General features: G+C 30.0%; 1 protein-coding gene across 1 annotated transcript; it reads left to right on the top strand.

The window, feature by feature from the left end:
* The first annotated feature begins 3917 nt into the window (after positions 1-3917).
* LOC126897736 (transcriptional coactivator YAP1-A) lies at positions 3918-22535 on the top strand. Its single transcript, XM_050671574.1, has 7 exons — positions 3918-4651; positions 20345-20523; positions 21139-21264; positions 21590-21780; positions 21853-22048; positions 22113-22210; positions 22293-22535. Exons 1-7 carry the CDS (start codon positions 4122-4124, stop codon positions 22383-22385), a joined length of 1413 nt encoding a protein of 470 aa, XP_050527531.1. The 5' UTR covers positions 3918-4121; the 3' UTR covers positions 22386-22535.
* Positions 22536-22693: the final 158 nt, after the last annotated feature.

Here is a 22693-nt window from a genome sequence, read left to right as displayed (position 1 = left end):
GCCTGTTAGCCTATGTCTTTAAGATATTACTTTATTAATGTAATTATTTATTTAATATAATTAAAATTATTAATATCACAGTAGTATATTATAATTATAAAGTGTTGATAACACAATAAAGAAATAATACATATATACAGAATTATTGGTTTATCATAAATCACTCGATTACTGGCAATTAAAATACAATATCGGAAAAAAATTTAAAAAAAAATGACTGGTCCATAACAAATTTTGGACTAGTATTTCGAAAGTAATTGTCAATTTTATATCAAGGTGGTAGGAATAGTATGATCAGGAAATGACAAGTGATAAAAGCAGCAGCACCCACTCCTCATCTCCAGTCAATACATTATATTGTTAATTACTTCTGAAATAACAGTCCAAAAGTTGCTGACCAGTCATTTTCTTAATTACATCATTATCTATCAAATAAGCTAGTTAACTATGTAAATTACTATTTGAAAAAATAAAATTGACATCTCTATAAGTCATAAGGAATGATTTTAAAAAGTAATATACAGTTGATAAATCAAGAAATTTATGCAACTATGATTTTCCTTTTTGTATTTGTTTTGCGAGTAATTTATGATAAACCGATTATTCTGTGTAACTAGATTCACTAGATTTCAATAAAAAAAAAATTGTTCATGTTCCTCATAAAAATTAACTCATTCACATTGCTCGTTTTTTAATTTTTAAAAGGAAGCAGTTCCTAGCTTGTATTAAACAATATTCGCGTTGGTACTACAATTTAAGATTAAGACTAGAATAATAAATGCAAATTTTGTAGTATAATTTTTTGTTACAAATTTAATTTTGGCATATGCATATAATTGTAATTATAGTGTTTAATTGAGGTTTTTCAATATTTATTTATTTCATAATTATGTCATAGACTTGAGTTGGTTATGTTTTATTGTATTTCCTTGAAAGCTTCATTGGTTGATTCCATGGCTTGTTTAAGTACATTATAGTTGTCTTTGAAAATAGGATCAAAAAAATGATTGTATAGATGTTGTGCACCGGCAAAGTAATAAATCCAAATTAATGCGATAAACTTCATTTCTTCGTAAAAAGGAAACCACCAAACATATCTAATTAATTGATTAAATTAATAACACTTTTCAAATAATTAGAAGTTTTTTTAGTGTGATTTAATTAGGCGTTATATTTAAAAATTATAGGTGTATAAAAAAAAGTTTTAATTGTTTTTTATATTTTATTTACATCCATAAAACATTACTAGTTACTCCTTTTTTTTTTTGAAAACTATTAAGGTTTCCTCATTATGGATGTGCCTGTAACTGTTAAGACAACTTATTTATATGTATTTATTTACTGGTCAGTAATCCATTCGGTTGATTTGAATATCCCAAAAACGATCCAAAATACAAGTAATCTTTCGCACTCGTCAGACTGATAGGTTGAATTTAAAATAATTTTATAAGAAGCATACGCAGGAATAAGTATAGCAAAAGTTAATGTTGCCCATCGGCTCAGTAATCCGGTCATGTTAATGCACGTGTGTATAGAATTTTTATGGTGTAAGTTTTTATTTTATTTGAAATCTATTGATTAATATTTTGTACTATTCATTTATAAATTTTTTAATAAATTTACATTGGTTAAATTAAACAAATTATTGCCATGGAACCGTAAAGACATGTTTTAATACATTATCTTTGTTCTTTTGTATGTTTTTAGAGTATCCTTTACGTAGAATACGAAATGATTTCTTAAAAAAGAAAAATTTCATAAAATATCTTTTAAGTTGACATCAAGCAATCCATAGTTCGAGTTCTTCGTTTGGTTGCCTGTATTATTAAAATATAAGGAGTAAATTTATTTACTAACTATTTAGAGTATGAGAATATTTAGTAGATTTATTATATTTTGAAAACATAACTAAAAAAAATTTGTCAATTTAATAATGTATTTTGCATGATAATAACTATTGATAAGGCGCTTCATCGTTTTGAATTTACCTGGTTAATATTTTCTAATGACATAAATGTTTTTAATCATCTGTGATCGTAATAATTTCTTATCTAAATAATCTTCATTAGTTTTCAAGTTGTAGAGTTGATATTTTTCTTCAATTTAAAATGTTCTACGTTTATCATAAAAAACTTGGAAAAAATATTTAAATAAATTTTATTACAATATAGAATAAAGTTTTCTATGAACTGCTGTTTAATTATGTTAGGTATACTTCGAATTCGAAGCTGTAAATAATTTACTTCTATAATAATGGAAACCTGTTGAAATTGAAAACAAATCATTAACTATATATGTTGAAATGTTAAGCAACCATATTATTGCTTAATGGAACGTAAAATATGAATAAGATTTCATTTGACACTTAACATTTGAAAAGTTGTTGTGATTCTTGTTCACAAATCGGAATTGTGAATCGAATTTCTATTTTAAAATTATATTCTATGTCTTTCGGACAATTACTTATGATAAAAATAAATGTCCATATTCACAAGATATATTCATTAATCCGTAATCAATAAGTTTATTTGTACACGTTTAGCAATTAAGACATATATATGACAAATACTTTTTGGAACTATAAAATTGTTTTTTTTTTTTGATTTCGCGGAATATGACGAATGCTAATAAGCTCAAACATGAATAATATGTAATACGCAATATTCATATAATATAGTACAACTTGTACTGAAATTGCATCAATTCAAAAGTAATAATGCTTGTGTAAACATTTATTATAATATATTTAAAATTGTAAATTACAAGACAAGAAAGTTGAATGATATTTAAAAATTATAATAATTGATAACATCATCTAAGTAAAACCTATTTCCCTATTTTAAATGATTTACCTAGATGTCGTTATTCCCATTTGGTAGTTAAAATACATACATATATGTATATATACATTTGTTAATTTTACATTACTATGATACTTAAATTAAATTTTTTTTATAAAACTTAATATTAAACAAATATGGGTAATAACGAGTTGTTAATTTAGTTTTATCAGGTTATCTATCAAAATACTTTTTTTAAACAAAAAACTTTTGGATTGCGCATCTTTTATTTTAAATTTTGAACATTTAATAAAATTATGCAACACATTTGATTGCACACTTATTTATAAAGTACATGTCAAATTTAGTACTTTGCTTTATTTATAAATTCTATATAATAAAGCTATTCGGGTTTAAATTTACTATAACTATTTTTAAACACAATCATTTCCTCCTTGAATAGGATGAAACTGAAAAAATTATTAAGTTAAAATTGTATTATTAACTTGTCTAGTCTTATAGTTATGTTATTATGTTCACTGCGTTTATACCAATAATCTGTGATCGAAATGTATTATTTTTAAAGCCGTCTTAATAAAATCGTTTTTCCTTAGAAATTAAGTAAATTGTTTTGTACGTTTCTGGGTGTTGAAAATGAACAGGAAGTTGGCACGTTAAGGTCACGTGTTAGTCACTTTAAAGTTGACTGATCATAGCGGGACATTCAAAAATAATTTCAGACTTCTGATAGTACCGCGTGAATCTTGGAGTAAGTACTTAACCAGTATAAGGGGGCTGGTCGTTATGACGTAATTTGAACATTTAACAAACGAGTCGTGAGACTTTAAGAACTCGGTTGTTAATGAATGACCTTTCATAGCCTTCATATTTTAATAATTATACACCTATGCGGTGGGGATAGAAACGAGTCACATCATATAGTTTTTTAAAACGGTATCACGTGGCAGTGCGTCCAAAAACCACCGTATTGGTCACTGTTAAAGAACCTCGTACTGTATCGGTATGTGGTTACACTGAGTGACCAAACAGCTACCATGTCATTCAGTGTTAAGTCCCCACCGTTGTTGAGGACGTTTGCATGCGGTGCGTGCGTGTAGCTTAGTAATACTGATACTAGTTGCGCCAGTACTAAGCCAGTTTAGGAGTGAACGCGTATGTGTTCGGTTCTACCGGGCCCGTTCGGTAATGTGTGACGTTAGTAAACCGTACTCCTAATAAATATATCACCTTAATTTCCTTAATCCGTCCGCGCACCTGTTTTGATTTACGTGGTTTCTTGATGAGTGCCTATTATTGACACGAGGCACGTTAAAATAAAACATGTCGAGTTTACAAGAACAGCAGCAACCCATCATTAAAATGGAACCGGGTAGTCCAGTCGCATCAGTAGCGGCCAACAATAATAATAACTTGGTCGTTCGGGTGGATCAGGACTCGGAGACAGACTTGCAAGCGTTGTTTGACACGGTGCTCAAACCCAATGGTCAGAAACCACTTCAGCTACCGCTGAGGATGCGGCAGCTTCCAAAGTCGTTTTTTAACCCGCCATCCACAGGTTCCAAGTCGCCGTCCATCTCTTCGATATCGCACAGTCGGGAAAACTCTGGTGACTCGGCCTTTGGCACCACAGCCGCCGGTGCGTGCATTACAACCACAGCACCGTTGCACTCGCGAGCGCACAGCTCGCCTGCTTCGCTACAACAAACTTACGCCGTCGGCTTGCAGCAAAAGCAACAGCAACATGTCAAGCAACACAGTTACGATGTGTCCAGTGCAATTGACGAGTTGGGACCGTTGCCTCAGGGGTGGGAACAAGCGCGGACACCGGAGGGACAGATTTATTTCTTGAAGTGAGTCTTTTTTCTTAACTCCACTATCTATCGCTTCTCTTGCGCCATACAAGTATACGACCCTCCCCACCACGATTCCCCCTATCTACTGGTTTTGGCTATCCCGTCGTTCAGACGCTTTCGTCGCCGCCATTCGTTCGGTCGGTCTATATTTAAACGTGCCAGACTATCTGTTTTGCGTGTTAATGTAATAACGACCATAGTAGTGTTGATGGAAAATAAGAGGGGAAGTAAAACATCTCTGATCTTGTTTTATTTTAATTCAACGCAATAATGGAATTAATCATAAAATTCCAGCGTTCTTGTATAAATAAATAAGACTACTAAAAATATAAATAATTAATTACCCTGCAGATGCGCGGACCCGTGTTTTTTAAACGGTCGTACAGTGATGATTTTAAAGTATAACAGGAGTGTTAGTCATGATTTCCATTGAAAGTCGTAAGAGTTCAGCATGTGAATGACGTGTATTAGCATTAACAGATTAATTGGGCTCCTATATATCTTTTTTTAACCTTACAAAACATTTAACAGTCTATGACTCCATAGACTTTCAGTTTAACAGATTATTTTTAATACAAGTCTAGGCTGTTGGTTTTTTGCTTGGCCGTTTTGTAAATAATAAATAATGTTCTTTGTATTTTATTTAGTATTTATACAAAACGAGTGTGTGTATTCTAGTTGTGTTTAATCAGTGCCCGTGCAAAGTGTTATATTGTACTGAATAAACCTTATCACGAACACATGTAATTATGAACAGTAATAATTCATCTCAATATAAACGAGTAACTATAAAAACGATGATTTTACATAGTCCCGTTTTTTTTTTCTACGAGATATATTCAAAACAGATTTGATTTTTTGATAAAAATAGACATTGAGGCCTTTTCTGTCAAAGTTTTTTATAAAATAAGCGTAATTAACTAATTTCAAACATTAAAAAACAGAAGACTTGAATAAAGGGAATAAATTACCTATGTCCCTTTTCAAATCTAATAATAAACTTGTAAATCACAGGGACACTATCCATTGTATACAATTTTATCACTCCGAGAATTATAATGATTCAAATACTCTTTTAAGTATAAGTTATGTGTTTTGTTTGAAAAATATTTGGCAAAAAGGAGTTCAGAAAATCTCCATTAAAAAAATATCTAACACACAAATTCTTGACGGTTGCATTTGCAATTTTACGCAGTCCTATGCACATAAAACCTTCAAGAAATTAATTATTTAAGTTACGGGGTTTTTAAAACATTATTTGGTATCTTTGGATAGCTTAATTCGACCCTGCACACAAATATTATATTATTATACAGTAAGTAAAATCAAACCTAAGCAAATTATTTTTTCACATGAATCACTTATCGCATAATTCCATTGAGAATGCATGTATATGTTTTTTTTTAAAGTGATCCTATCGAAGAAAAAAAATATGTCGTAAATGTATTTTTGCCAGTCACAGTATTAAAATAGTTTTCAAAATGTCTATTTAAAACATTTTTCATTTTATTGTGCGCAAAATTAATAAATTACTTAGTGAAATATGCGAAATTAAATGATAAAGAAGTCGTTGTTCAGTGTAATTAATTATCATTAAATGTAGAGGATGCTCAGTATATAAGGAAATGGGTCAACTGTAATAAGCAACGAGAACAATAGAAACCCCTTTCCTTACTTACTGAACACTTACTTAATGTGTAATCTTATAAACATACTGCCTTCTCTAAACCGGAGGAGTTCAAAGTGGAACTGGAGTAGTTCACGATGCAATCGCTTCAATTTTTTAGGCATCGATAAAGCCTAAAATTGAACTTTTCTATTATCAATGATCCAAATGTTTGGTTAGATATCGTTTGTATTCAAAAGTAACTGTTGATAAAATTAATCTATGTATTTAAACAAAACACATTTATCATGGGCTCGTGTCAAATAATAGCAAAATTGCTCAAATGTAACGATTTTAAAAAACATTTAAAATTTTTATCAAAGTAAATGACTTGTAACATCAGATGCCATTGTAATATTCAGCAGCATATTTACAAAATATAGTGTTTTTTTTTATTATTATCTTGTTACATTAGAAAATAATTCTGTTGAATTTTCTATAGACACCACAAATAATTATTTTATTTTATTATTGTGACGTAATAAATACCATTATTGAATACAATTTTTTATACATGGCGTAATTCTTAAATAGATTTCAACTGTAATTTCATCAAAGTACTGTACTGAGAATAAGTTTAGAAAGAACTTGTACTAATAACGTACTATAGTTTCTATAACTGTCACAAATTTTCCTAATGAAACGTAATATGTTTTCTTATAACATTCGTTATAACTTAAAACCGTTTAGTATGTAAATGTAAATTAAGAGACAAGTGGAAAAACTTATAAATTAAAAACAATAATGATCTGTAGTGTAACGTTAAGTTTAGGAGCCAAGATTTATTTAGTGATTATTTATTCATTGTATATAGTTACACTTGAAATGTAACGAATTCTATACGTTTGAATAATTATTTAACACCCTAATGATTATTGTAATAGACGTTAAATTTATTGTATTAATCTATTCTTTATTAATGCGTTTTAATACTTTTTCTGACTCTATTGCAAATTATTAAAGCTTAAATGGCCGTAATATCTCATTACATATAATTGGGAGTTATGTAACGCATATTGAATGATTAACATGATAAAATTGTAATCCATATTAATTGCACACCATAAATACAACTCCAGTCAAAAAAGTACGTAAATATTTACTAAAAAAACTATGCAACGAGCCAAAATTGAACGTAAAAAAGCGATACTGGCCGATTGTAAATTATTATAAGATTTTTATTGTAAAATATTAAAATTTATCAGTGTAACCTTAACATCGACACTAATCAGAAAAAGGTCAGGGTCAACACACTTTTCAAATCTAATTTTTCTGGTATACTATTTATGTAATATGAATATTTTATCACGTGTTTGAATTTAATTAGGATTAACTGCTCTATGTGATACACTATGTAACAGCATCGAGTTTTATTGAAATATAGTCGTGTCAAGTTCAATTAATATGAGCGTTAAAACGTTCGTGTGTTATGTCCCGTGATGGTTTTAATCCAGTGGCAATTATAGACGTTTTTATTGCGTCCAATGAGAAACCCGTCGAGTGATTTACTCGATGTGATATTTTCTTTTTTTGTAAACATTCAGAGATGTTGACCGTTATGTTATGCCAGATTTCCAGTTGCATGAGACGTTACTAACACTCGCTTTGGATTTAAATAGAAAACTGTGCCCAAACTCATAAAGCGTTGTTTTATTCGTATTCGACCACTTTAAAAGGATTTTATAGTGTCGTGTTAAATGCGTTTTATTTGATTACTCATCTTTAAATAGCCGTTAATATAATTTTAATATTTGAAATTAGAAAAAAGATAAATGAACATCTTTTGATGATGTAATTTAAAACTGCCACGTCGTGCGTGCGAGTGTGCATTTGTCGTGATGACTTTTGCTAGGAATATTTTACAAGGAAGCAAATAATGTGTGTGTAAATATGCGTACCGTCGTTTTTATACAAAGAATAAAAAAAACCGACGGCGTTGTCAGCGTAGAAGAAAAGAAAGCAGCGACGGGGTGTGATTGAGGCCACGACAGACTGATACGGAGCCCTTAGGCGTCTTGGCAAACCGCTCATGCCGCCGTCGACTTTTCTCCGCCTCGCCTAAAAAAAAAAAAAAGTATACGTATAAATATATAATTACGGTTGACGTATTCACAACTTAGTGTTGTATCGGGTGTGACATTTCGTGTGTATTTTGAATGGACGCATTAATAAAATGCCGCGTGTCCCCATAGAATTGTTAGCATTAATTTGCTATACTAGCAATTTAACTTGTGGATGTTAAGATTCTTCTGCCATCGTTTCCTGCGCGCTACACTTGCATGGTTTCAGTGTGTGTGTGTGAGATGAAGGCGTCGGCGTTTGGGCGTTTTTTAAAAATAGTCTCTTCGCGCTGTGTATTTGTATGCGACCGTTAAAATTATATATGTCCCGTGAAACTTTGGCAACTATTCCAGCTTTTATATATACTTACAAACACCGCGCACACGCTTATATTAAATTTATTTATAAACGAAAAAAAAAACGATTATTGTTTCGACGGATTATTTTTTATTCGAGACTTTGGTATTATTGTCTATGGAATTTGAACTTTAGTTGCATCAACGTAATCTCTATCGGTGATGACTTTGCCATGTAGTGTAGTCTTAGTGTGTGTGTGCGCTCGTTCACGGATTTTTTACCGATGAAACAATGACTCCGTAGAAATTTCGAAAAACCTACAATCGACTTTTTTTGAAAACAATCATATTTATCAATATTGTCTTTATTATGCTTATTTTTCGTGTGTTTGTCCACGGAAAGCGCAACTTTTTCAAGGATTAATTCCTTAACGAGTTTTAGTGGCGTGAACACCTTTCTCAGTCGTTTTCGAACAGGGCAGTGTTCACATATTTAAGTCGAGTAGCGACTTAGAGGGAGAGGCAAAAAAAGCACATCGGATGCGGTTGCGTAACTGGCGGTAACTGTGGAAACGAAAACGAGAGAAAGGAAACACAACACGGTGAAAATTATGTGCGGGACAAGGTCAAGACCGTAACTTGGATTTTCCTCGTAATGGAACACACTCGTGTTGCATTAAAGGGCAATCCGTTTAACCGATTGCGTACGTTGAGAACAGCCGTGTCGATGGTTTGTTTGTACAAAATCAATATTCAAGAATAATAACAAGTCCGTTATTATTCTTGAATGGAAAATGGAAACGAGGGTGATGAGCCCGAATAAATAAAAAATCTGGTTTCTCTCTCTGATAATCGAGTAGCGATGGCAGTTTGTAAACAAACAGCAAGCAAATGTGGTATAACAAATAAGTGTAGATTTTTTTTTTTTAATTCTATCTGACCCAGTAGATTGTTAATAAAATCTGATTTTATTAACGTCAATTTATGAATAACCAGCTTGATTAATACATGTACTTGTTAGTCGAGAATCGAGATAAGTCTTTAGCAATTATTGTAGGTCATCGTGTGTCAATTATATTTATTTAAAAAAAAAAACTAGTGGGAATCAATTAAGCCGTCATTTGTTGTGATTACAAAGTTTGTTTTTATTAACACTAGTTTCGGTTTATTTTATCATTATCGAATTACGAGTTTTATTGTAATGTTAATGTAGAACTTAAAAAGTTATAGTAACTATAACTTGAAAAATCGATAACTGTTGTTATGGATTTCATTCTCAAACAAGTCGTGTTAAGTATGTATTTATACCTTAATTCAAAAGTCAAACTAAAAACTTACGCCGTTTGTATGCATTTGGGTAAAATTAATGAGGTTTAATCGATAATATCAAATAAAAGTTGATACGATAACTTGTTTTTCTCTGCGGACATTTTTCTATTTTACTATTGAATATCAAAATCACCGCGTAATAATTATATATTAAATCGAGCTAATTATTTACTTAGCATTCTTAGGTTATCCTAAACCAGTACGTACAGAATAATTAATCACTGTCGGAGTAGTATGTAGTAAGCACACAAACGTTCTGCGTCTTATCCCACAAGTTTGAAACGTTCTCGTGTTCAATCTATTTCCTCAGATAAAATAAAAATCGACCAAAGTCACGTTTACAATATCATTTGCAGAAAACGTTTTCAGCTATCAAAACTAGTTGAAAACATTTACGTTTCAGTGAAACTTTCTTTGGTGTTTTAAGTGTTAAATTTTCGTTGTAATTTGTGGTGTGCGTTAACGTTCGTTAAGGTCCTGATAAAAAATTATGCGTATTGACTATTACATAGATATAACTGCAGTATTATGTTTCGTAATTTTATGAAATGGCAACATCGGCGGTATATTTGCAACCTTCGATGAATACTCGTGTAAATCGTGTTCGAGTGCTATCGTTTTTTTATATTTGCAAAAAAATAATAAAAATCCTGAATAAGTAATAAAGTTATTAATAACAACGAACGTACTTCTAAGCGGTTTCGGTAAATTTCCATTTTTTGTTTATAGTTGGGTAATTTTACTCACTGTGAGAAACACATTATTATTATACTACACTCGTTACTGCAATACCGCGAGCCATTGTAAATTACAAGTCGTTCTAAATTTTTATCGTTTGGTCAACCACAGGGATTGGCGTGTAATAGACAGCTTTAATTTACAAAAGTTCATAAAGTTATTTTTAATTTAAGTGTTTTTAAAAATCATTGTCACTCCGTTCATTTTTAGTCCACAATTGTATCTATTGATAATTCGCCAAATTATCTCATTTTCGAATCATTATTTTTAAAACGTACCCAATACAAACAAGTAGAAGTCTCTGTGGTAAAAATCCATGTCCGTGACTCGTAACTTTTAATCGTACGGACGATCGCTCGGTGTATGAGAAAACAATTAAATCTGAGCACAAGAGAAATTGTCAACGGGTTGGAGTCTATAGAGAAATAATATATGTGTAACTGCGTCGTAAAATCATGTATAGGTTATGGGCGTTGCACAACCGGCGGCAAAGAAGATGCCAGAAAAAAATAAAAGAAACTGACGCTTATTTACAGTATTAATACAAGAGATTGCAATCCCATAAATAACAATAAATGTAATTAATATTGTTAATAAAATAAACATGTGTATCGGTTAAGCAAAATGTGCCCGTGAAAAAGTTTTTACCATTTATTATTAAAAGAACAAGAAAACTCGGCTCAATGTTATTTGTATTTTGAACACAATTAAATGCGTGTTAAAAGTCAAAGACACGTATATATATATGTATATATCAAACGTTTCCTATTAAGTACTGTAATGAGTTGAAGACATTTGATTATGAACTGGTCAATGAATTAATAATAATAATAACAATAATTCATAACCTACGAATTATTGCTATTGTCTGGTGCCATTAACGGAACCTGAAAATGTGTGTATGAATATTATTATTATTAATTATTCCAAAGCTAAACATTTGTTAGAAAACGTTTTGAGTTTATTCTATTCACATTTAAAAATAATTTCCCGTCTTTTGACTGAATGTTTTTGTAAGTGTTTCGTGGTTATTGTTTACATACGATAATTTCAGAAGAAGTTTTTATGCTTCCAAATGGGTCAAATAAGTATTTTATGCATTTTAAATAGCGTTTTCGATTATTCCAGTAAAAATTTATAAATGTATTTTTTTTTTCGTATGATCATCGAATTTAAAAGATACGATTAAAATAATACTTCATTGTATTAAATGGTATTTCAACACATTTTGTATGTTATAAAAGTTTTTTGTTATTAAATCTTTAGGCTGGGTGTTCTTCACTGAAGTGTAATGATTATCTTTGCGGTGCGCGAGGACTTTACCCCAAATCCCGGGTACCTGGAAATCATTTCTGCAGATACCTGTGCATTATTACTGTACTTTTTTATTACCATCGTGGCTTTATTAACTTAGCTGTGTAATGTTTTCCTGGGATGAAAAAATCAACCATAATTATTCACATGAGAAGTTATAATTATTAATATCCTTCGTACCTGTTTAACCGTTCAACCAGATTCGTTTTCTAGCATGTCTCGAACATCGTTAGTCATTAATTGTCGAGTAAATTCCAAGTCTCTTTTTATAAAATCTTATACGCAACCGTTGCGTTGGCGCATCATATATTTTATCGAACATATTAACTAAATGTACTAATTGCACGTTGTAAGAATAGCAGATTACAGCTATTTTATCTACTGTATATTAGGAGGTGTTATAGATATTTTACTATGCTAAACGATTTTCAGATAATCTTCAATGTCGAGAAAGAATTTTTTTTTTTTTTCGAAAATCGGGTAGTGTTGTTGTTCCCCATTGGTTTCGTTATTTGCAGACTCGACAAAAACCGGCAGCAGCACACAATGTACAATTAGATCGGACGGTTGTTGACATGACGTGTTCGAGGTTCATATATGAGATCGTATGAAGTCCGTAATGGCAACATCGGACGGCTGGGCATGTATATTATTATAACCACTTGTTGCCATATAGTCATCAGACGGCAACGTTGCGTCGGGCGCGGCGATACGGACTGCCACAACGACTGCGACGGGGTGGGAGATCCACCTGAACAGGTTCACACACACACACAATATACGTACTTGTTTGCCCGCCGCTGTGCGGCTGCAGAGAGGAGGTTGGTGACTCTGGAAGTGATCCATCAAGGCCATCGGCCGCCATCGTTGCTACCACCCGTGAACAGATTTCGAGACCCGAATTCTCAGAAAATCGAAACACCCCCGCCGCACAGGTAGACCTTCCATAAAATCCAAAACGATACTAAGTACTTGCTATCGCTGAAGTGCACGACCGAGTGGATCTTCTATCCACTCTAAAAAAAAATGTGCATCGAGCTTAGAAAACAAGCTGCCGGCCGACACGTGGCGTTAAAAATTGACAAGGACAGGTGGGTTGGTGTATTACTGTGCGCGTGCATTTCATTATTGAGAAGACGTCTATGCGCCGTGATGGGAAATCATAATAGATTTTTCATAGAATAACTGCCGCCGTTATACCAACGTACAATGAGCGGAAGGATGTGTGGTAGCCGTTAGCGGACCAACATCACGTGAACAGCGATGGACAGTGGGGAGATGACGGTCAAGGCGTCCAATGACAGAAAACACCAGTTGAGTAGTGTCACTAACCGATTTGGTTCGATAAATTCATAAAAACGTATTGTATTATCACTTATTGATATATAACAACATAAGATGGCGAAAATTTTGTCGGTGGGCAGCAGCAGTACAACGACAGCGGCTCTATAACAACATCACAATAGAACGTGGGATCAATGGCTGATAGGAAGGTTTGTGTTTGAAAACACTCCCTTGAACAATAGGTCAAACACTGCGACTATATAAAAAAAAAAAAAAATGTCTCATATGTGTTTAAGATTTGAATAGCTATTAGCTAAAATCTCATTGTCAATATTGGTCGAGTTGGTATTAATTGTGCTTTTTTTAGGTTTTATTGTTAAGTATTCACTGTATGCTGCCTATTTCAATCGTATCACCTGCAAATATTTTTTGCTATTAATTCAAATAAAGTTGTAATCATTTTATAATGTTTAACCAGTTAGGAATTACATCTATAAGGTACATTGCCGCCTACCTACCTTGTTATGCCTATTTATTATTACCCTTTTGTACTTGAAATACATTTTTATAATGAAGGTTTGTTTAAATTTAATATTTTTTGTTTGCTTTATTGACGTTTAGTTGATTATTAATAATTATGTGGTTTTAATCACTACTGGATTGCCCGCTGACGACTATGGTGTCAACTATTGGTAATTGTATATTAATTATAAATTAATGATATCAAGTGTCCGATATTAGTTCATTTACAACGACAATAAGGACACTTGGTAAGAACCCTCATTTCTAAATGATTCATAAATTGATCTTTGATAGAAAACCGAAAAATATGAGTGACCATGTTCCCTCATTGTGCTATCTTGAAAACCCATTAAAGAGTTAAATAATGAACTAGTTATGTTTGAATACATTTTGACATCGTTAGCGTTATAGTTTTAGCTAATAAAATCTCATAACGTTTTATTTAATGATCCCAATAGTCAAGAATTAATTTCAAATTCCTGCATCATTTTATTTCATTGATAATATTTAAAAAAATGTTAATCTAACAATACAGTGTTTTGACAAATCTAAAAAATTGTAATCCATCAAATATTGTACATTACTTAATTTTTAAATAACTTTACAGTTTTGAACTACATTAAAAGCATATATTTTATTATTTGTCTATATTAAGAAAAAATAAAATCAATTTTTTTAAATAAGTTATTGGTTAATAACAACTTAAGGTTTAGTATTTATTGAGTTGCTAGCATTTTAATACACAGAGTAGGCATGTAACATGGTTAGAGTATGTATTATGAATATACATCACTACGAGAATACATTAAGTGCTAGTTTAATACACAATGATGTATTGTTAACCTATACTTATTTCTTCCGAGTTATTATTCTTTTAGGACTTTATCAAATAGGGATCTATTTAAAAAATACATCCACAGATTCATATGGAACCCAATAAACATTTTTTGAATTCATTTTTTCGGGACGATGGATATCAATGAAGTACCTTTACGTTATGATAAAGCTACTTTGAAGGTAATACAGTACCTTGCTTTTACATAACAAGTAGAGCATAGTTTCAAAAAGGTGTGAAAATGAAGTCAAATCTCGCTGCGGGATGTCCTATTCCTTTAAATGTTAATATAACTAAATGAATTGTTGAAAAATAACCATTTCAAGATCACGTTTTCATAAATATAAAAATTTTATTTTTCCCCATAATACATTTCATACAATATGTTTCATTTAAGGCTAGTCATTCGAATTCTCTTAAAACAATAACTTTATTATGAATATTTTTTTTTATTTTTGGTTGGTTACATTTGTATTTTCATTTATATTGTGCTATTTTTATCATTATTCATTTCTCGGAGCATTTCATATCCAGTCTATATTTTAAAATACTAATAACATCTAAAGTATTAGTTCATAAGTTGTCATCGACCAATTATTTTCTATTTTATAAGCTCTTTTAATAGATATTTACCATTAAAAATAATAAAGTTGACACCCCTATAATACATATGGAATAACCATTAAAAAAATTTATAACAGATTAGAGGAATTACATATGTAACTAACAAAAGCAAAAAAAAAATTTTTTCTAACTTATTATTTTAAGAGAATTTCAATTCAATAAGAGAATTTCAATGAGCTATTACCAAAAGAATCACCTTGTATTTGTCATTTTATGTGTAATTTTTCAATAAGAAAACATTTTTCAGGTTGCAAAAAAAATATTGTAATTTTATATTTAACTTGTATAAACCTGTTTGTTCATCAATTTTGAATCAATAATTAAGCCCATGTTTGTTAGTTTGTATCATCCTAATTATTTTACAATTTTTGATCTTTTTAAATGACATTTTATAATTTGATGCTGCGTATTACTATTGAATTAATCGAATTATAATTTTTTTTTTTGTGTACGTTGTGTATAATGATATTTTAAATTGTTATCTTACTTATATTTTTCTATTAGGACATTGACCGTATACGGTAAACAACACACGTATAACACGCGGGTATCATGCTAATATTAATATGGTAAATATTTTTGTCCATCAAATAATATGATAAATTATACATATACATTTTTTTAAAGTTTTATCTACCAAGATTCAGTTTTGTTCTTCATTAATTAATTTTTGAATTAGTATTTTTTATGAGTTGTTAAGTATTGACATTAGGTAATTGAGATTAACACTATCAGTATAAAGTTATATTTTAATGCATTTTAATATTCGCTATCATATTACTGATAATACTGCTCAATCAGTTTGGTATTTTAATTTGATTAATTACACGGTAAGTGAGTTTTGTATTTGAACATTTTTATTTCTTTAAACAGATTGGTTTGATAATTGACGATTATATATATTATATTATATACAAATTTTTAACTGAACGATAATGTGTTTGTAATAAGTTATCAAAATTTATAGCGCATATAATCCAGACCCTAGGTAGTTTTTTGTTTTGTTTTCGATAATACCCATGATAAATATTGTTTTGTTTACTGATATTTTTCGTATTTAAAATATATTTTTTGATTATGGTTTTTAATAACATTATTAAAAAAAATCAAAATTAATTTTTAAAAACAACATATTTTGTATTACTTGTAAGAACATTATTTTAAATCTCAGAAAGACTAACATTAAACGTAAGGGAAATAATTAAAAACAAGAATTTTTAAAAGTAAATAATTTACAAGTTTTTGTTTTCAGTCTTTCCAATTACTTGATAATCAACCTGTTAAAATGTTCAACCTGTTGACTTAAAATAATAAAAACATCAAGTCAAGTTTGAAATTTTGCATCAATTAGAAAAAGAAGTTAAAGTATAAGTACAATAGTATAACATGCGTTTTGATTTAGTTTATCATATATATTATATTATATAATATTAATTAATTGTTTTAAAACATTTTTCCTGTTGTATGTCAAGTCACTAATGAAGTATTTCATGATAACACACGTAGAAACAAACGTCGCAATAGTTTTCTGACCAACAATATGGTAGTTGTAAATAATCATGTTAATTTCACTTTTCGTGATCAAAAAATATTTTTACATTATTTTGCTAAGCATAATGAAAAAATAAACCCCAACATTTAAATAGAATAGTGGCTTCTTTAGAAAAATGTATCACTGAACTTTAGCTTGAATTATTATTGTAATGTTTTATATTGAGTATCTATAAATTCTGTAATTTAGTTTTTAAGTGAATCGCATTACAGATCTTAACCTACCCAATGTAAAAAAAAGTTAGCTACTAAAACTAATTGATAACCTTATATAAAAGGATATAAATAATTTAGATGCGTAGTATCAGCGTCGCAGTTGTTGTAAGTTGCTAATGCAATTAATATTTTAAAAATTGTTTTATTTTACCGATCATTTTTAGATTAACATTTAATTTATTTTAGTGTGGGTTAGTTATGACGCCTCAAATGTTGCTAAAAATTGGTATTCTCCTTATTAGTTTAGTAAAAAGTGATAACTAAACTTTTATAGAGATTTATAAATTTTATAAGTTATTTTAAACACAACCACCAACCATTTAAAATTTTTATAACTTGACTTGAAATCTTAGAAATGTATTGATATCGAGGTTATATTTTTTGAAGGATTAGGGAGTTTATCTCTATTCCTGAAGTGACAAATATTTTTCGCTACTATATAGTCCTATTACAAAATTACTTTGGCACTCCTCAAAATTTATAAAAAGTTACTCTGATAACTACCAAATAGGAAAATGTTGTTACTCGATAAAATAACATGTATCTAGTGTTGTAAATGAGTCATGGAAGTAATAGTCTGAATATAAAAAAAAGTGACAGTGAATAGTCAACTTGCTTGAATTTTTTATTATGTGTATGTGTGTATGTGCAATTGTAGCAAAACTTATGTTAGTTAGGTTGACTATAGATGTTATTTATTACAAAACAAAGCTCTTTAATATCACAATATTATCGATTATTTTATTATAACTTTTTTATTCCTGTTGTAATTGTAAATCATTTTCGTGCAATAATGGCCACAGTAAACACCTTCAAATAGAAACACGTGGGAATATCGGCGATATTATCATTATTTTTGTCATGATAGTCGTGTGCAATTAAACTATTTAAATGCTCATTTTGCATTTTATTTCAACAAAATTGACAAACAATTTTAATTTTACTTCTAAGTATACTCAAGGCTTTTAATATTTACTTTGGGTATTTTTTTCGTCAGCAAAGTCATAATTTTATAATGATTAAGTTGTATATGATTTTCAAAACTAACAATAAATTATTGATTATCAACAACAGAGAAATATGTAATTAAAGTTATACTCGATAACTGCACGCAAATGAATCATAAAAATTAAACCTTATAAGGTAAAGGTCTTAGTATTCGTTGGTACATGTTTTGAGACAAATCAGTTATTTAATTATAGATTAATTTATGTAATTGAACACAAATTATTAAAAGACGAAGCTAATTATTGATTTATTATTAATTGGATAGAACTAAATGTAACATCAATTAAAAACGTATTCTCTGAAGTTCATAGTACATGAGTAGATTAAGAGAAGTCTGTAACTTGAATTCGATCAGAAGTTCAAAAGAGGAGGGGCTTGTCTTTTTACAGTTTATTATTTTTTTATTACTGCTACCTGATACAAATTTTGATCTTTGGATCTTGATTACTATTATTTTTATTGTAAATTCATTAAAGCAATGTTACGACCGTATGTAGGTGTATTTTATAATCTTATCATTTTTGTATAATCCTAATGTTTTTTTGAACATTCAGATCTATCTTAAGGTGAAATGATGCAACAATGATTCAATGTTTCTTTTATTATATACGCCGCTAAATACTCGTGTTTAGCTAAAAGAATACCTATGCTTATGATAATCACCCCGTTTATTATCTTGATTTTTAAATTTGGAAATTGCCGTCGGCATGCTCCTAACTTCTCAGAATATCTACTGTGCCATATTATGAGTTATACTTTTTGTAATAATTTTCAATTAATCATTATAATTCGATATCATAGAAGGTTAATAATCAAAGAGTAATAAAAGAGAAAAATATTTTTGATAATTACAACGGTACAATAGGTATAACAGGCTCATTGGAAAATGTTTTTCTGCATTAATCGAAAAGCATCAGCACCGGACCGGTTTTAAGTTAATGGCCGATTGAGTGAGTGCTGACCGCCGCTGTGGTCGGCCACACATTGCCGTTGCAACGATGTTTATAATAGCCAATAAAAACAGTATAAACAATAATATTGTAATGAGTAATAACTGCAAGTCGTTTGTAGCAAGAATGCATAAAGCAACGACGAACGGCAATGGTGGCAAACGTGTTTCTAGAGTATTATTAAATATTTAATGGGTGTCGCGTCACGCAACGTCAGGCGTGTGTTATAGTAAATGTTCACATGGGCAATTGGCACGATTTCGGTGGCACTTTTAAATAGTAGCTCGCTTTCGGTTAAACTAGTTTGCTGTGATATGCTTTTTCGATGACAACAGACTAGTGACTATAGTCTTGATCATTCTAAATATTGTTCTAATGAAATTAAAATTTCTCTTGTTTACAATATTTGAGCTGTACCTTACTCGAAAATTGTGTATAGACAGGGAGGTATTATGAATATTTATCTCGAGCCTTCTTTTAGTTTTTGTCGATCGCATAGTAAATTTCTTTGCATATTATCATAAATTTTATTCAAACTTGCGAGGAAAAGAAAAATCGATATCTTTTTCATTATCTACAAAGGAAATGCCTACTCGAATAACAAACTATATGATAAGCTCTTATGATTTTTTAGGATTTTTTTATTATGTGTACACAGCGACAGTAATAAGTAGATGAGATAAGGTTTCTCGTCGAAGGTTGCTCATTACTTATTATCGATTGCAATTGGCATCGCTATAATAGCTAACAACAATATAATGTCCTGATTACAAACTCTTTTCTGCGTTGTATATTATTATTATGGTTTTGTTAATCCATGAAAACTACACGATAAATTATGTCATAGTTTGCTTGTATACATAATAATCAGTGTATATTATAAACAATTGTTTGTAATAAATATTATTTTGTATTAACACTTAAGATGTGTTATAAAATAAAATATTAACTGATTATCTGTATTTGTGTTGTGTATGTACATATGTACATACTTTTAAGACTATGAGAACCGAATCTAGTAGTTTCAATTAACAGTTATGTATAAATAATCATTGTATGGAGTTTAACTAGCACAGATTATTTAGAATTGATTTTTATAATAATTTATAATGGTTATCAATGTCGATAGGGATGTCTGAATCAAATAAAAAGCGTAGTTTAATATTTCTTATTAAAAATATTATCAGTCGTATAGCTACACCAAGCTATATTTTTTCCTGTTTTAAATTATAATATTTTAAGCATTTTCAAATAATATTTCAATAAATTAATTATTGTAATTTTCTTAATTTGCAGTCATCTCACTAGAACTACACAATGGGAAGATCCGAGAAAAAGCTTAGCGGCTCAAACGGCGAACCAACATCAACGTAGCGCAGAGCAATTGTTAAGTCCTGGTAATGATAGCGGATCGAGTACCAACACAACCAGCACTCCTACAAACTCACCGCCACATATTCATTCTACTCTTCAGGGTAATTTATTTTATTTTTCTCAGTTAAAATTTAGGTCTAAAGAAAAAAAAGTTTAAATTTTCTAGTTCCTGTTCAGTAGTGAACCACGAATAGGGCAAGTCTAGTTATTTGATGCGTGTATGTTTCATCTACTTGGAAAATTAGTGTACAATATTAGTAGCTTTTAAATAATGTAGTAGATCATCAAATTTTAAAATAACAGAACTTTAATTTTATAAATTAGATAAAATTTAATTAAAGCATTGAGTCATACATGCGTTCCTAAGGTAACTTTACATAATAACAATAAAAAACTCAATATGAAAGGCTGTGTATTGCAGTAGTGGGTTATTGGGAAAGGCAAAAAAGGTACCACCTCTTTTTCATAGACAATTTTTCTTCTAGTTTTATTATTGCTGTAAGTTATTTAAATTTTTTTCCCTTCAAAAAATCATTATCAATAATATTTTTTATTTAATCGAAAATTTACTAAATCCCTTTGTATTATTCAATGAACTAACATTTAATTGATTCTTAGAAATATTTTTTGTAATGATCTAGTTACTGATTATTTTTGAATGACTCAATACTATTCATAGTTGTTAAATATTTCTCTAACTTTATATATATTACTAGGTGCAAATAAAAACGTAACTTTAGGTCCATTGCCTGAAGGATGGGAACAAGCAATCACTGTAGATGGTGAAACTTATTTTATTAATCACTTAGCTAGAACCACATCATGGTTTGATCCCAGAATACGTAAGTCATTTATATTTATACTAATTATAAACAGGCCCGTATCCAAAATATTTTTTCGGGGAGGTTCCATAAAATTTATTTATCTATAACCTGGTCCTTTTTGAAAAACCACGTTTCTATTAAAGAGAACTGGAAAACCTACATAGACCAGTGCAACGGAATCGAACCTCGGTACCTATGTACGACGCGTTTCTGACTGAGCTAAGTAGGCCACCAATAAATATATATGTCTATTTAGAATGGGGGGCGTCTAAATCTTATAGACCCTCGTCATATATGGCTTTGATTTTAAACAAAATTTTACGTCTAAAAATGTATTATTTAGCCGCTCATCTTCAAAGAGCTCCCACGTCAGGTGCAGTATTACCTTCGGGATCTGCATCGTGGTTGTTAAATGGTAATGGAGCATCTGGCTTATCTCAATCTTTGCAAGTCACCCAACAAAAGCTCAGACTACACTCCTTACAATTAGAGCGAGAACGTTTAAAAATTCGCCAACAAGAAATTATTCGTCAGGTAATGATAACCGTTAAAAAAAATTTAATTTTTAATTTTTATCATTTATTCAATTAAAAATAAATTTTATAGCAAGAATTGATGTTACGCTCGGGACAAACAACAAATGATCTCGATCCGTTCCTATCGTGTAGCAGCAGTAATATTGATCACTCAAGACAAGAGTCAGCTGACAGTGGTTTGGGTTTAGGAAACAATTACTCATTGCCTCACACTCCAGAAGACTTTTTATCTTCAAATATGGATGATAATATGGATTGCACTTCTGGTAGTTATAAATATTGACTCAATAGTAAAATTATAATTTAACTGTGAATAATGTCATATTTTAGAGAGTGATAATCCAGGTCCATCATCAAATATGTCTGTAGTAGATTCCCAAGAGATGGCTTCACTGGATGTTACAGATGATTTAGTTCCATCACTTCAAGTAAGTATTAATTTTTCATATTACTGATTGAATAATTATAATTTTAATATACATATTTTTGTATTCATTTTTTCCATTTTAGTTAGGAGACGAATTTAGCAGTGATATTCTAGATGAAGTACAATCACTAATAGATCCTAATAACAAACCTGGGTCCATTTTAACTTGGCTTTGAGAATTTTTTATTATATGTGTATTAGAATTATTTTATGTATGAGATTGATTAGCCCATTAACCTAGTCTAAGAATTTTGGACAAAGTGAAAAAGTATGTGTTGGGGTTGATTTATTTGAACATGAAGTGAAAATGATAAAGTTAAAAAATATATATATTTTTGTAGAAAATAATATTATTTGTCATTTTCACTACTTGTGCAAAATATTAATAACTATTGTTTAATTCACAAATTATCAATCAAACAATTTTTTTTTTTTTGTGAAAATGTAAAAGTTTAAAAATTTAACAAGACAGTATATAAACTTT

Source organism: Daktulosphaira vitifoliae, unplaced genomic scaffold (assembly GCF_025091365.1).
Source record: "Daktulosphaira vitifoliae isolate Bord-2020 unplaced genomic scaffold, ASM2509136v1 Scaffold_1, whole genome shotgun sequence".
In the NCBI taxonomy this organism is placed as follows: Eukaryota; Metazoa; Arthropoda; class Insecta; order Hemiptera; family Phylloxeridae; genus Daktulosphaira; species Daktulosphaira vitifoliae.
This window is presented reverse-complemented; position numbering and strand designations above follow the sequence as displayed.

What these genes read in the sequence shown, in the direction of transcription:
- LOC126897736 (XM_050671574.1), top strand. Translation starts at nt 4,122, where the DNA reads ATGTCGAGTTTACAAGAACAGCAGCAACCCATCATTAAAATGGAACCG. An exon ending in TATTCATTCTACTCTTCAGG is followed by an intron (nt 20,524 to 21,138) that starts GTAATTTATTTT and finishes ATATATTACTAG; the next exon opens with GTGCAAATAAAAACGTAACT. An exon ending in ATTTAGTTCCATCACTTCAA is followed by an intron (nt 22,211 to 22,292) that starts GTAAGTATTAAT and finishes TTTCCATTTTAG; the next exon opens with TTAGGAGACGAATTTAGCAG.